General features: G+C 37.3%; 1 protein-coding gene across 2 annotated transcripts in view; it reads right to left on the minus strand.

Annotated features, from left to right (window-relative positions):
* Positions 1 to 527: 527 nt before the first annotated feature.
* nptx2a (neuronal pentraxin 2a) overlaps positions 528 to 15,624 on the minus strand; it is a 25,207-nt gene continuing 10,110 nt past the window's right edge. Inside the window, exons 4-6 of one of the 2 annotated variants that reach the window (XM_016260445.1) lie at positions 10,564 to 10,743; positions 5,945 to 6,211; positions 528 to 607 (exon numbers count right to left, since the gene is read on the minus strand). In XM_016260445.1, the coding sequence (XP_016115931.1) occupies positions 5,984 to 6,211; positions 10,564 to 10,743 (408 nt within the window). In that variant the 3' untranslated portion in view covers positions 528 to 607; positions 5,945 to 5,983. Of the gene's footprint in view, positions 608 to 4,952; positions 6,212 to 10,563; positions 10,744 to 15,624 lie in introns of those variants that run through there. The other variant, XM_016260444.1, reaches the window with a different exon arrangement.

Here is a 15,624-nt window from a genome sequence, read left to right on the forward strand (position 1 = left end):
ATTGTTTTAAAATGAGATCACCTTTTGCAATTACATCGCACAATAAAATAGAAATAAAACATCTGGACGCAGTACAGTAATGAGAATTTAGGAGGATTTGTGCTTAACTATCATGAAAATAATACTAAAACAGGTCCTAAAACAGGCTTCATTTCCCCTTTTTCAATGTTCATTTGCATCAATTGGAGCTGATTCCAGCATTAAAGCTGACCTTGTCATGTGTTTGTGAGACCTGAACTGTTATATATCCGATCTAAATCTAAACGGGGTTGACTTGATGTTCTGAGGGTGAATTGAACATGAAACCGAACAGTAACCACACAAGTTGTTTTTAAACAGAACACCTAGGGTAAGCAGCAAACTTCAAAAACATAAATTATGCAACGAAGAAAAATAAAAAAAGCAAAGATGACGATTTTGGAGACGCTAGTTACCGAAGAAGGGATGAGCAAGAGCGTTTCAGGGATATGACATTCAGGTTTCATAATTTAATGAGAGTTCTTGAGCTGAAAGGGCTTTTGTGAGTAGTTTTTCATGGACCAGGATTGTCGAGCGGAGACTTGGTGTTCCCGGAAGAGGTCATCCTCCTGTTCCACATTCTCTCTGACTGTAATTACAGAGAAACACATGTTAGCTGGCCAGATTTTCACTCACAGATCTTTGTCTGAGGGCAGAACCGAAACTGTGGCATTTTAATTTGCCCCCACAACTGTGAAACTTGCCCTTTTCCTAATGGATACAGAAACTGTGTGTGCTAATTACTAGTTCATACTTGGCTACTCTCAGCTTCAACACAGCCTCTAGGCAACAGCGAGAACTTGTGCTCCTTCTCTGTTCTGTGAAGTCCCACTTAGAGAATGCATAATGAAGGGAAATTATAATTAAAACTGTGGCCATGAGTTTTACAGCATTTGAAATAAGACTGTTGTTTTATATCTTTAACCTCACCATATGTGCCCAGTGTAGAGTGCATATCATATTTTATTCAGCATTATTTTAATAACAGATAAAGTGCCACATTTGTTGTGTGAATTGTGGTTTAGATAACAGCAGATATCAAATAGTTCAATGGCACCTGAGGATTTATTTAATAGACCCTTGTGAAAAAGAATTATACTTTTGCATACTTGAATATAAATGTAAAGAATATACTTAAGTGTGAACTGACTGTAATGTTTTCGGACACTTACTTGCATGTTAATTGCAATTAAATGAAAATGTATTATAGTTTAAATGTATATTAAATGCAGTTAGATAAAGTGCTTATTAAGTAGGACTTAAGTACATAATTTATGGTAAACTAAAATATACATGGTAAAAGTATTTTTTAAAGCTGTAAATAAAAAAAAAGATAATTGGAGTACGTTTTACAGGAAAATAGTATTTAAGTGTTTCTACTTAAAAACGTTCAGTTTAATTCATTCTTACTTGCCATTTCTTTCAATAATTGTGAAATTTACTATAGCAATTTCTGAGTGAACATTGTTTCTACACCATTTTTAATGTAATTTCTATTCAAATAAATATATTTGTAATTACATTTAAATATTAACTTTAAATAAAATATCAAATAACACTAGTTAAATTATAATCAAGTATTTTAAGTTTACTTAAGTGTGTTAAGAAAGTCATAAAAGTATCTCACTTTAAGTGCATTTAATGTGGCCTTTTATTTCATTATTATATTATCTATAAGTACCGCTTTTCAAAAATACACTTTTAAGATTTGTACACTACAAGTGCACATTCAATACAATTAAGCACACTTCTTTTTCACAATGCGAGATGTCAGTTTCAATAAGTATAAACCTAATTTTTCTTGAATTCACTGGCCAGTATTTGCACAGCGTGAGAAACTGTCAAGATCTCCTCAGTAATGTGTGATTCATGGGGTTGTTTACTCAGGAGAAATATCTGAGATTAATGAGATGCAAGCATTAATTAGATTCTCCATCTAACATCATTTATAGGAGAAAAACTGAGATAATATAAAGCATCTCATTTGTGATGTTTCTTTCCTATGGGGCGGCTGCAAGCTGAACCCAACAATAGTGCTGTCAGATGCTCATGATGCTTCATCAGTATCCTCCTCCTGTCTTTTGTTTTTTATTGTATATGTGACCATTGTATATCTGGAGCACAAAACCAGTCATAAGGTGAAAATCTGGAATCTGAGGGTGCAAAAAAATCTAAATATTGAGAAAATCATCTTTAAAGTTGTCCAAATGAAGTTCTTGGCAATGCATATTACTAATCAAACATTAAGTTTTGATATATTTACGGTAGCTAATTTACAAAATATCTTCATGGAACATGATCTTTACTAAATATCCTAATGATTTTTGGCATAAAAGAGAAATGTATAATTGTGACCCATACAATGTATTGTTGGCTATTGCTACAAATATCCCCCAGCGACTTAACACTGCTTTTGTGCTCCAGGGTCACAATTGTAATTCTGCCATATAGTTAAAGCACTAAAGCAATTACACAGTGATGCTTTGGGAAAAGGAAACCCATGCATTAATGCCAGTGACAACCTCGAGAGTACAAATTAAAACAGAGAGCCCCGGAAAAGCACGACCTACATTGCTCTGCTCATAATCCGCAGATTTGATCATTTCCACTTGGCGTCTTTCCAAGATAAGGATTTTGCAGCTGTTGGAAACAATTTGATCCAAAACAGAGAACCGGGGGGGAAAAAACTGCCATTTATGTCTATTCAGGGCTTCTGTGGACGCACACAAAACAGCGCAGCATCCTCACGTCCATTATGAGAAGAAAATCAACACAATGCCTTCCCAGAAAACCCATCTTCTGTGTGATCTGAGAAGTGATGTGTCAGAAAACAAGCAGAGTCTAGACATGTCCAGAATAGAGACACGCACACGGTCTACAAGACAATTTCATTACAGGTCATTCCTGAGCTCCAGTAATAATTCACTCTGTCAGACTTTGTAAGAAAGGGTTTGAACCCACAACCTACTGTACGAGGTTTTATCCACAACTCCTAAAGCTGTGCCAAATGTCAAAGAGACATGTTAGTTTGAGACCAGGCACATGACTTTAGGACAAAAATCTGGAAAGTAATAAGATGGTTTATCTAAAGATAAATGGACAAAATGTAAATCAACCCCTCTAGTGACTATGCCAGACATCACAACTCTTCATAAAATGGTTGCAGGGCTTTCAAAGGCTCCCATTGCAGAGGAAAGACGAAATACAGCAGGGCAGCGTCTACAGCTTTGAATAGACTCTGATATTTCCATTATAATGAATTGAATGGAATATTGCATTAACATGTCTATTCGATCTGGTTACAGTGTTCAACCCTGTCACCCTATAACCCGACACATGACGGTTTTCGACAAATTAAACACAGGAAGACAAATAATTATGAACTTAATGCTTGCTGAGTGACAGGTTAGGAGCAATCATGTAGAAATGGATTGCTTGTCCCATTTCTGAAACGAAGACATTTTTATTTATTTAAGGAAATTATGAGACCAATAACTCATTAGTAGATTTGTCCATTTCTGGCTAAGCCACAGAACGTGTGGAGAGAGTGAATAAAGAAACTCCAAGTGTGTTGCAACTAACACATATTTCCTGAAGCAGAGCTCTGATGTGTGGTTTTCAGAATCATTTATTGGGTGAAGAAGCACATTCAACCATTCCTCCATGCTGAACAACATCCCCAGGTTGCTCTGTATACGAGGAAAGAGGGATTTCACATTAAACCCATTTTGTGGTCTATTATTTTCCTCGCTCTTGCCATTTCACTCTGTGGTCTTACATTAGGGGTTGAATCCTTGAAAAACCCAGAAAGCACAGTCGGTGCTCAGAAAAGGCCATTCAGCTTGGACAAAAATATCATTTTACATTCTGAAACAAAATCAGGTCAGATTATAAACAAGTAAACATTTTGCCCTAATGCTGCCTTCAAGTCCTATGTGTGTGTGTGTGTTTGGAAATCATAATTATGATTTGGTCAGAATAACATGGATGCATAGCATCCTCCATGATTCTTTAATTCACAAATTCACACTGTAGTTTAACATATGATGATTTCAACAGAACCTGAAGGCAGCATTACAGTTCAAAATGCATTTACATACAAGATTTTTGTTCCTCTAGGTACATGTATGACACAAAATAGCAGTAGATTACATTCAAATAAAAGAAACTGAGCATTCAAAAGAGTTTTATCTCATTCCAGTGCAGCTCTTGTAGCCCAAATACAAACACGTGTCGACAAGGGAAACACACTAATGCATTATTAGTGTCTATTGTGTAAGAACGCTGCACCACAGTGAATTTCACAGACTTTGATCTGGCCTTTGTGCACAACAAGTTAAAAGATGAAATGAAAACATCCATGTAACACAGCGAGACGGAGTGAGAGCGACAGGCCCAGCGGTGCATTTAGACATGAAAACACCGAAATGATGCCAAGGACCACATTTACATAAAGTGTCCCATATATGTTGCACTGCTCTACTTCAACACAAATGTACAATTTGTGAACATTTGAACAAGTCGTCTAAACAGATCCAAGCACAAATAAAATCAGAAAGCACACAAGTGAATCTCATGAATGCATCTCCAGATCAAAAAAAGCCTGATTTTAGGACCTCCCCCCACCACACACACTTTTTTTGTTGCGATTGTTTTGTAACATTATTGTTATAATAATAAGCACATTTCCCAATTTCAGTCTTTTTTTTTTTTTTTGAAACATGGTTAATTCTTGTTTCTTGTCATGAAAGTAATTCTGTTTTTATTTCATAAAGTAAAAGGATAGTAAATAATATTTACGGTAAAGGCAGTACTACATACTACCAGGACTACCATAAACACTGCACTATAAAATATATATTTTTTGCATTATGGTAATGAGAATCTGACGAAAATGTACTTAAAACTAAAAACAGGCTTCATTTTCCTAAATATGACCTGGGCATATTCTTGACAGATTTTGTGAGATTCACTCATTTGTAGCATCAAACTGACAGATAAATCAAACTTCCTGACACTGCACTTTAAATAAGTGCAAGCGCTGTCGACCTCATTAGTGCCTATCAATGTCTCTGTTTCATCTCAACGAAAAATATTTTTTGTTTGTTTCAATAAAACATTATTAAAAAAGTATAGCACACATTCCCGGTCGAGTTCTCACAGTTAATCTCATAACACCATGTTCTGCACATGTCAAAATCCACGTTTCAAAGACACCACAATTTTGGGATTCACAAACTGAATGAAATCATACTAGCTTTATCCCGTCCCGTCCCGTCGCCAGACTTTCCCCTGGGGGGCTTCTGAGAGCTGCAGGTCAGTCCATGGCAGCTTTGCTACTTTAAGGTTTCTGGATGTCAGATCTGCTCGGCAGCTGCTGAGGGATAGCGATATTAAAGAAGAAGCCCTCCACTAATCTCTGGATCACAGACACAGACATAAAGACACTTCCGTCTGAGTTCCTCTCCATATGTGCAGCGTCACAGACTAGCTCATTCGTTAATGCTTAATGAAGCTCATGTTGAAACTATGCAGTTGAATTTGTTCAGGGGTTTGAAGGGCATCGGCCTATACGCAACATGACAAAAGCTTAAAGCGCAAACGGCTAATCTTTTACTGCAGTTCTTAGAGTTTGAAGTTTCTGAAGGACACAACAAGGAGAAAAGCATATATAATATCAACAAGAAAGTTTTGCTTCATCCAGAGCCGCAAATACTCTATTCTGACCTTGAATGTGTAGACAGATTTTTTTTTCTTTTCTAATTAATCACAGTCATTTTAGTTATTGGTCAGGCTGACAGCAAAGCCTCAACAAACATAAAGAAGAACTGAGGACGAGATAATCCATCATGTGAAAACATGTAAACGTGTGTTTCTTTTGAACTGTCTCTGTAAGTTCCCAGTGCAGTATTGGGACGTGGGTTACCTCTATAACGAGAACGCTTCCAGCCTGACAGACGTGTCCTTAGGAATCAAAGAGACGGTCTTCACAAATCTCCAGTGCTGCTTTTGTGGCACCGCCAAATACCTCCACGTTGGCATCGACCCACGGCACCACGTTGCCAGGCATGTAGGCTGAGCAGTTGGCCATAGCGGAGATGTCTATAGGACGCAGGACTCTGTCCCACATGTTGAAGTGGCTTAACTCTCCTACGAAAGCTTGAGTGGCATCAAATCTCCCACCTACAATGTCCTGTGGGACAACAGCACACATCATACTTGGGATGGGTCATTGGTATAAAGCCATTCAAAAATTGAGGGGTTAGTAAGATTTTTTAATGCTTTTAAGTCTCTTATGCTCACCAAGGCTAAGGCTACAGTAAAAACAGTAATATTGTGAAATATTATTACAATTTAAAAGAACTGTTTTCTTTTTGAATATATTTTTATTTATTGCTGTGATGCAAAGCTGAATTTTCAGCATCATTGCTCCAGTTTTCAGTGTCACATGATCCTTCAGAAATCACTCTGCTGATCTGATGCTTAAGGAACGTTGAAAACAGTTGTACTGCTTCATATTTTTGTGGAAACTGTGAGTATTTGTTGAATAGAAAGTTAAAAAGAACAGTGCTTATTTGAAAGAGAAATGTTTTGTAACATTATATGTTTTACTATCACTTTGATCAGTTTAATGCATCCTTGCTGAAAAAAAAAATGGAGAAAATCTTATTTTGAACAGTAGGGTAACACTTTAGAATAGGGAACACATATTCACTATTAACTAAGCGATTTCTCTCAATAAACTCCTAATTTGCTGCTTATTAATACTTAGTAAGGTGGTTGTTAAGTTTAGGTATGGGGTAGGGTTAAGGGATCGAGAAAATGGTCATGCAGAATAAGACATTAATATGTGCTTTATAATTACTAATAAACAGCCAATATGCTAGAAATATGCATGCTAATAAGTAACTAGTTAATAGTTAGAATTGATTCTTAAAATAAAGTGTTACCAATAGTAGTGCTGACCGACACACTGTCCTTTATCTGTAAAACATTTTACATATTATTTTTTAAAATGTCATTGTTCTTTTCATTTAACTTCTTTCATATCTCCTTTAAAGCACTGCATTTAAAGTCATACACATTCAGGCAGAAGCGTGTCCTGTCACGAGGGTTGCATTTTTAATTAGATCTTAGTCTTAATCTGAGCCAAACCCTAATGAGCCTCCTCGATGTCTGCTTGGAGTATGTAACCTTCTAATGTTTTCTGATGGAACCTCACAGGAGACTACACTAAAATCCTCAGCATAGAAAATTCTGCTGAGACCTGAAGTTAGTTAATCTATCTACATACTTTGTAGCAAGCTGCCTGAATAAAAAACACATTCAGTGTAATTCTACAGACATCTGATATTCCTCTAATGCCAGCTCTGTCCTCAACATCAACCAAATCCATGGGTTGAGCCTGCTGGGTAAGGAAGCTAAGTTGATATGACCCAGTTTGGGTTGATAATCATTCATAATCAGTAACCCAATGGTGCTGGGTTGGGAATGCGGTTGGAATGAGATCACACATATCATGCAAGTTCAAACGGTTCTTTGAGTGTCAAGACCACTTTGTCTAGCTTTGTTTTGTGGCACTCATGAGAGGAATATACTTGTTAAATATAAGAAAACTAGCTGAAGCAGAGAAAAGAAAGGATTTTGAAACTGCCTGCAATGAGGAACGTAAACTCTAAAACATGCTGGGTTAAATATAACCCAGCGCTGGGTTAAAAAGGGACAAACCCAGCTATTGGGTTGTTTTGACCCAGCTATTGAATTGTTTTGACCCAGCGGTTGGGCTGTTTTGACCCAGCTATTGAATTGTTTTGACCCAGCGGTTGGGCTGTTTTGACCCAGCTATTGAATTGTTTTGACCCAGCGGTTGGGCTGTTTTGACCCAGCTATTGAATTGTTTTGACCCAGCGGTTGGGCTGTTTTGACCCAGCTATTGAATTGTTTTGACCCAGCGGTTGGGCTGTTTTGACCCAGCTATTGAATTGTTTTGACCCAGCGGTTGGGCTGTTTTGACCCAGCTATTGAATTGTTTTGACCCAGCGGTTGGGCTGTTTTGACCCAGCTATTGAATTGTTTTGACCCAGCGGTTGGGCTGTTTTGACCCAGCTATTGAATTGTTTTGACCCAGCGGTTGGGCTGTTTTGACCCAGCTATTGAATTGTTTTGACCCAGCGGTTGGGCTGTTTTGACCCAGCTATTGAATTGTTTTGACCCAGCGGTTGGGCTGTTTTGACCCAGCTATTGAATTGTTTTGACCCAGCGGTTGGGCTGTTTTGACCCAGCTATTGAATTGTTTTGACCCAGCGGTTGGGCTGTTTTGACCCAGCTATTGAATTGTTTTGACCCAGCGGTTGGGCTGTTTTGACCCAGCTATTGAATTGTTTTGACCCAGCGGTTGGGCTGTTTTGACCCAGCTATTGGGTTGTTTTGAACCAGAACAACCCAATAGCTGGGTTTGTCCCTTTTTAACCCAGCATTTTTTCGAGTGTATTGTTTTAAAATGGTAGGGTTTTATTTGAGTGTTTTTTCTCACTTCAAAATCATTTGAGTAGTGACCGGTGAGAAGTGAAAAAGCCAGACTGATGCGTGAGAGGATTGATTAAAAATGCTTTAAATGCAGAGAGTACGATCTTGTTGATTTGCTATAATACATAGCTTTTTCTTTTTTTTTTCTTCAAAGTTTCAGTTTTTATTACAGGTTTTTCTGTCTTTGCATTTCTTGGCGGCACTCAACGCCTTATGCTTTGGCCATAGTGGGTCTATTTTTGTTGGCAGAGAAAAAAAACAAACAAAATAGCTGTATTTTTTTAGAGTTTGAGAATAGTAATGTCAAGGACGTAGGTTCAATCCTCAGGGAGCTGATTAAAATTCATACCCTGTATGCATTGCTAAAAGCAGTAAAAGCATTACTAATGAAGTTGATGAATTCTGTGATGTTTTGTGGTATTGGTTTTAAAACAATCCATTTGTTTAATAAAATTACAGACATCTGTATGATAATAACGCTGGGTCAAAACAACCCAACAGCTGGGTCAAAACAACACAATAGCTGGGTTTGTCCCTTTTTAACCCAGCATTTTTTCGAGTGTATTGTTTTAAAATGGTAGGGTTTTATTTGAGTGTTTTTTCTCACTTCAAAATCATTTGAGTAGTGACCGGTGAGAAGTGAAAAAGCCAGACTGATGCGTGAGAGGATTGATTAAAAATGCTTTAAATGGAGAGAGTACGATCTTGTTGATTTGCTATAATACATAGCTTTTTCTTTTTTTTTTCTTCAAAGTTTCAGTTTTTATTACAGGTTTTTCTGTCTTTGCATTTCTTGGCGGCACTCAACGCCTTATGCTTTGGCCATAGTGGGTCTATTTTTGTTGGCAGAGAAAAAAAAAAAAAAAAATAGCTGTATTTTTTTAGAGTTTGAGAATAGTAATGTCAAGGACGTAGGTTCAATCCTCAGGGAGCTGATTAAAATTCATACCCTGTATGCACTGCTAAAAGCAGTAAAAGCATTACTAATGAAGTTGATGAATTCTGTGATGTTTTGTGGTATTGGTTTTAAAACAATCCATTTGTTTAATAAAATTACAGACATCTGTATGATAATAATTCACATTTCAAAAAATGGTTACACAACTATCAAAAAGAACTTTGCATATAACCTAACTGTCAATTCCTCAGAGCAATGAAGTTCAGAGTCTGAAGATAGTTCCATGAAGAACCTTTATCATCTGTGGAACTTTTCCATTAGCCAAAAGGTTCTTTATAGTGGGGAAAGGATCATTAGATTATTACATTTAAAAGAAAAAAAAAAGGTTCTTTTAAGGACTGTTCACTGAAAGGTTCTCTGGGGAACCCAAAATGGCATCACTATGAAAAACCGCCTTTTGGAACTTTTATTTTTAAGGATATATTTACAATGCAAGAGTTCCAATTTTGAACTGATATCCTATAGAGCTGCTCATAGCATAAATGAACTTGTTTCATAATTGAGGAACTTTGCAACATGTTATTGAACTGAATCGAATCAACACTGAACTGAATTATGAGCTGAATAATGACACTATTATCTTCTGTAGAGTTGCTTTACAGCTGAAATTGAATTTGTTTCATAATTGATGATTTAAACAACAGTAACCCTTTTGTATTTTCCTGCTTTTTAATGTGAAGCTGCTTTGAAACAATCTGTATTGTATAAAGCGCTATAATAAATATGACTTGATTTGACCCAGCTAAGAGCTATTATTTCATCACTTCTTGCAATTTAGGCCACAGAATGTGCTTTTTCATGCACTGTTAAGCGGTGTGAATGCACTCAATTAACAGAGTAGCTCAGTGTAGGTGACCAGCAGATTATGTGTCACGTGGATTTTGTGTGCTTGCATTCTGTGTCACACGTAACATTTCTCTCAAGAAGTCCCTGAGCTCTCGGTGCAGCTGAGAGGTGACGTCTTCTCATCATCGCGTGTGAAGACTTATTATTATCGCTGCATGTCTTCCTCGTGAGGGATCAGCTCTTTTACGTCCTCTCTCTCACTCTCATGCACTCACCTGTTCTTGGCCCAGGATAATGACTCCTCCAGGTTTAATTGGGTGCCAGGGGGCCAAATTCTCTCCAGTCCCTAGTCTCTCTCCATCCTGATAGGCCTCCCAGAAGCCGTCTCTGGTTGTCCAGGTGATGCAGATGTGATGCCAGCGGCCGTCACTCACGGAGAGAGGAAGCTGAGCTACCTGTGACAGCAAGGACCAAACAGTAGGGAGTTATGACTATGGAAGCTGATACTAAAAAGTGCATAGTAAGTAAAGAAGTAATGGCTTTCACAGTAATTATTCACTAGATGTATGCCGGTTTCCTCCATTGTGTCCCTACAGATATGTTCCTGAAATGCCTCACTGTACTCACTTCCCATCAAATAACATAACTAAACTTACTGAAGGAAATGTAAGTATGCCAGTCGCTGTCACAATGCTAAGGTGTTTTAAGCTGTAATGTGGTTGCTAGGGTGTCCTTTGTGGTTGCTAAGGTTGTCTTGGGTGCTTGGCCACATCAAAAGAGTCCAGCCATCAAATATTCAGATCCCTAGATAAGGTTCAATTCCCTCCTTAAATGCAAGTCTATGAGTCTGATTGCTTAGAACTGTAATATCACACCTCTGCTCAACAAGCTGCACAATTTGAGGTGACATTCATGTTACGCACCAAATTTAATACTCAAGAGAGGGGTTTGTTCAGATTACTAACCATATGTGAAATAAACAGTGTTCAGCAATTTTTTTACTAGCCAAATGCAGTCATTTCAACAGCAATCCACACGATTTGGAATTTTATGTGAGGATGAAAATATTCCCCACACAGATTTTGCCGTGTTAGTCACGTGAATATGTCGTGTTGTCCAACAAAAAGCTGCTTGGTTTGGAAATGACTTCTGTGTAAGCTGCGCTTCATACATCGGCCACTGAAAACAGGCAATAGACCATCCGTTCTGGCCAAAATATGAGTGCATAATCCACAATAAAGCATTCTCCAGTGGAAAAAAATCCCCTGTTGCTCACTCACATCAAAAGCCATCAACATGTTTGTTTAGAACTGTTTTTTGCTTAAACAGTGCTTGAGCTGTGCATATTTCTCTCCCGATTCAGACAAGACGACTTTTTCACTGGAGAAAGCAATATGGATAGAGGACTCGTATTTTGGCCAGAAGCAACAGTTTGAAGTTAAAAACGTCTTAATGATGGATTTCTCTTACAAACACATAGCTTTTCATATCACACGACATTAACTGATGGCCTGGAGTGGTGTGGATTGCTTGTGAATTATTGTGATGCTTTTTATCAGCTGTTTGGACTCTCATTCTGACGGCACCCATTCACTGCAGAGCATCCATTGGTGAGCAAGTGATAAAATGCTACATTTCTTCAAAACTGACGGAGAAATGATTTTCATCAAAATCATGTGACCTCTTAGGTTTAAACTGCAGCGTTGCAGTAAAGTGGAGCAGATTGCATGTTTTACATTTTCAATGTATTGTGTTATGTTTTTAAAAAGACACGTGTGTGACGTCATATTACGACAATTTCTGATGCAATGTCTGTAGAAATTTTGCATGCTCAATGTCTAGTGCATCTTAAGGGAGGATATAAAGTGTCTCGATGAATCATCATAACATAAACTGCCCTCTATAAAGTTATATCTGACACTCCACATCCTTTAAAATAGTTTATATAGTTAATCTCCGAGCTAGACACACATTGAGTTTGACAGCTACTGCACCTTGAGACTAGGCCTTTAATGCACTTAAGTTTATTCGTATGCAAAAAGTATGAAAACACAACATTCAGACAGAAGTAACGAAGCACAGAGGTGTGATGCATTCACTGGAGCACTGAAGACACACTCGACAGGTAATCATTTTCAGCATGGCAGCAACTCTCTCGATCCTCCTCAATATCTTGTTCTTTCCAGCTTGACGTACACACTCTCACACACACACACATGCGTACATGCACACACTGTACATATCTAATGCATGCTGTGTAGCGCTGCGGGGCAAGATGCCTCTCTCAATAAGCAAGATGCCAAACTGACACTTCCTGAGTGAGGTATCAGGGGAATTAGCAGGGCAGCAGAGCTCATTCGTTCTTTTCCCATCTCTCGCTCTCTCAAGACCCCCAGGTTACACTCAACAAAAACCAGTGATGGTGCAACATCCTCCACAATGATCCAAAGATACAGCATCCATGGTTACTGAGACATGCTAACCTCATTTACGGAAGAGATATTGGAAGCTAATTTTCCCCAAAGAAAAGCAGCTCAGTTTCATATTCTTGATTTAGAACCACGGAGGCCATATTTAATTCATTTATGTGTGCTTTAATACTAAACTCTGAAATCATCTATAGGGTCTTGTGCAACAACAGCCTCTGAAAGCTAATCAGCTAACTTTCATTTCATTTAAAAGTGCATGTGAAAACCTTTTGTGGTGTTTTGTGTGTGTCTCTATGAGCATCATGCATTCAGAGATCCTGACGAATATTTTTCTCATGCAAAATGAGTCCTCATGCATATAAAAAAATGTCTTCAAATAATAGTATGGAGAACTGTTTTAGATAATCTCATTCATTATAAGCTGTCTAATCTTTTTTTGCATTGTTTAGCTTTATATTATATATTGTGGGTTATTGTGTTATATTATATATGGGTGTGCGATAACACGATTTTCGATCGTGGATGATTAAAACGTCTTCACGATCTGCTTTTGATGAAATATCGTAGAATCGTGCTACAGCGCACATTCTATCAGATGCACTTCTGGCACCTCCTTCACAATATACTGTACAACAACACAAACATTCACATCAAATATTAACTCGGCGGTAGAATTACAATCACGGGACACTGCACTTATTCGCAATCACAAAAGTACCTTATTTGCATGTGCTTTAAAGCCTTGCCGGTTAAACATTTAATTCACGTGCTGTTCTGACATGTGCTTTTTCTGAACGCATACACTTGAAGCGCGCACTAAAAGCCTGTCAAACAGCACCTGATTACTGGACTAAGTTATCTTTTGATTCTGATTGCGCTAATACTGTCAAAACACACAAGGTTTACATATAAACACACTTGGTTATGTTGAAAGTGAAAGTAAACGTTTGAATGAAAAATGGATGCGTGCCTGTATATTAGATACGTGCAGGTCTTGAAGCGACAGCAGATTAAGTGAAGTTTATTAACATAATTTCAGGAGGAGTACGCAAATCTAATCTTCCAATTAATATCCAAGTATAAAAACAGCCTCTTACCACTTCCGTTGTCAGCTCTTTCGGCATCCCTCCTCCTCCCCATCTCCTCATTTTATGCATATTTATTTACTTATCTTTCTGTCTATAGGGGGGCTAACGGAGCTCAAGTAGAATAGTCTCTCTGAGCCCTCCATTGCGGACATCAAGCCAAATCTGTTTAGCACTAATGCTAAGATTATATGGGCACACAAACTCGTGAATTATAATAAACATGCTGCCGCTTGCCATTAAAGGGATAGTTCACCCAAAAATTAAAATTCTGTCAATATTTACTCCCTTTCATGTTGTCCCAAACCTATATTAATTTCTTTCTTTTTATATTTTATATTTTGAAGAATGTGGGTAACCAAACAGTTGCTGGTCTTGACTTTGATAGTAGGGGGGAAAAACCACTATAAAAGTCACTGGGGACCAGCAGCTGTTTGATTACCCACATTCTTCAAAATATCCTCTTTTGTGTTCAGCACAAGAAAGAAATTAATATAGGTTTGGGACAACATGAAAGTGAGTAAATATTGACAGCATTTACATTTTTGGGTGAACTCTCCATTTAATGTTAATAAAACAACAAAACACAAAGAAAAAAAATCACCTGTATTGTATAAAGCACTATATACATAAACGTGACTTGACTTGACCAGGTTAAAAGTCTGATCATAAACTTAACCATTTGAGGTGTGGGATGAGTTATGTGTTGAAGTGTAACACCTTTTATAAAAACTTTCTAGCAGCTGAAAAATATATTTAGGCAAGGCCTATATATCGGACTATATTTTGCATTTTTAATTATCAGCATCAGCCAATAAGCTTTTCTGTTTAGTTTATAAGTGTCTTAAGCAGGACTTTTATTTTGCAAAAGATCAAAGCCATGTGCATTGGCTGTGATCACTAGAGTTCGTCTGTCACTGAAGATGCACAAGCGAGCAACTTCATGTCATATTGACTGTACAGTCGGTAAAACTAGATTTACCTGATTAGTGAGTGCACTGTTGGTTACATCGTTTTTATAGATGTTTTTAGCAATGTATTTGTTTGTTTTGTTTGCTGTAATGCACTAAAAAGATTACAGAATCAACAAGTTTTTTTGAAAGATTTTTCCCTAATGAATTCATTTTTATATTATTTATTTCTAATTATTTTAGTAAGTATTATGTAAAAGAAATATACATTTAATTTCAGCTATTTTTATGATAGTTTTTATGACCTTTAAATCAAATACTGTGAGATCTTATACTATATAACGGTTTTATATCGGCATTGGCCATCAAAAAACATGTATCCGTCTACCACTATATTTGGCATTTTTCAAATATCGGTATCGGCCGATAAGTTTTTCTGCTTGGCCGATGTGTTCGAGGCGTGACGTTTATTTTGACGGCGTTGAGAACGGCAGCGCCTGAGCACACAGTGCTCACATTCTCCCACTTGTTTACTGTCGTTGTTAACAGTTCTGTCTAATACGGATAGAAGTCTGTCTAATAATCAAATAGAACGGTTAAACAAAGGAATTAATGTATACAAAAAGTATTATAACGATTGCTTTTATATTATTAGTAATAGAAAGGCAAACATTATAATACTTTCTCGTTTGCCATCAGCATTCAGCAAATATGCATTTATATCATTTAAACAAATCTTTGAATGGCTAATGAACATTTAATTTCACAAACCTTGCAAACTTAGTGGAATCCAGCTGAGATCTTGAGAAGTGTGCATTTTTATCCAGCATGATCGCGTGCTCTCTGCGTGACGGTCGGTCCGTGTGAATTGAATGCTTTAAACTTTAAACTCGTGATTTCAAATTATGCTG

The sequence above is a fragment of the Sinocyclocheilus grahami genome, unplaced genomic scaffold, assembly GCF_001515645.1.
Source record: "Sinocyclocheilus grahami isolate Dianchi unplaced genomic scaffold, SAMN03320097.WGS_v1.1 scaffold2081.1, whole genome shotgun sequence".
NCBI lineage: Eukaryota > Metazoa > Chordata > Actinopteri > Cypriniformes > Cyprinidae > Sinocyclocheilus > Sinocyclocheilus grahami.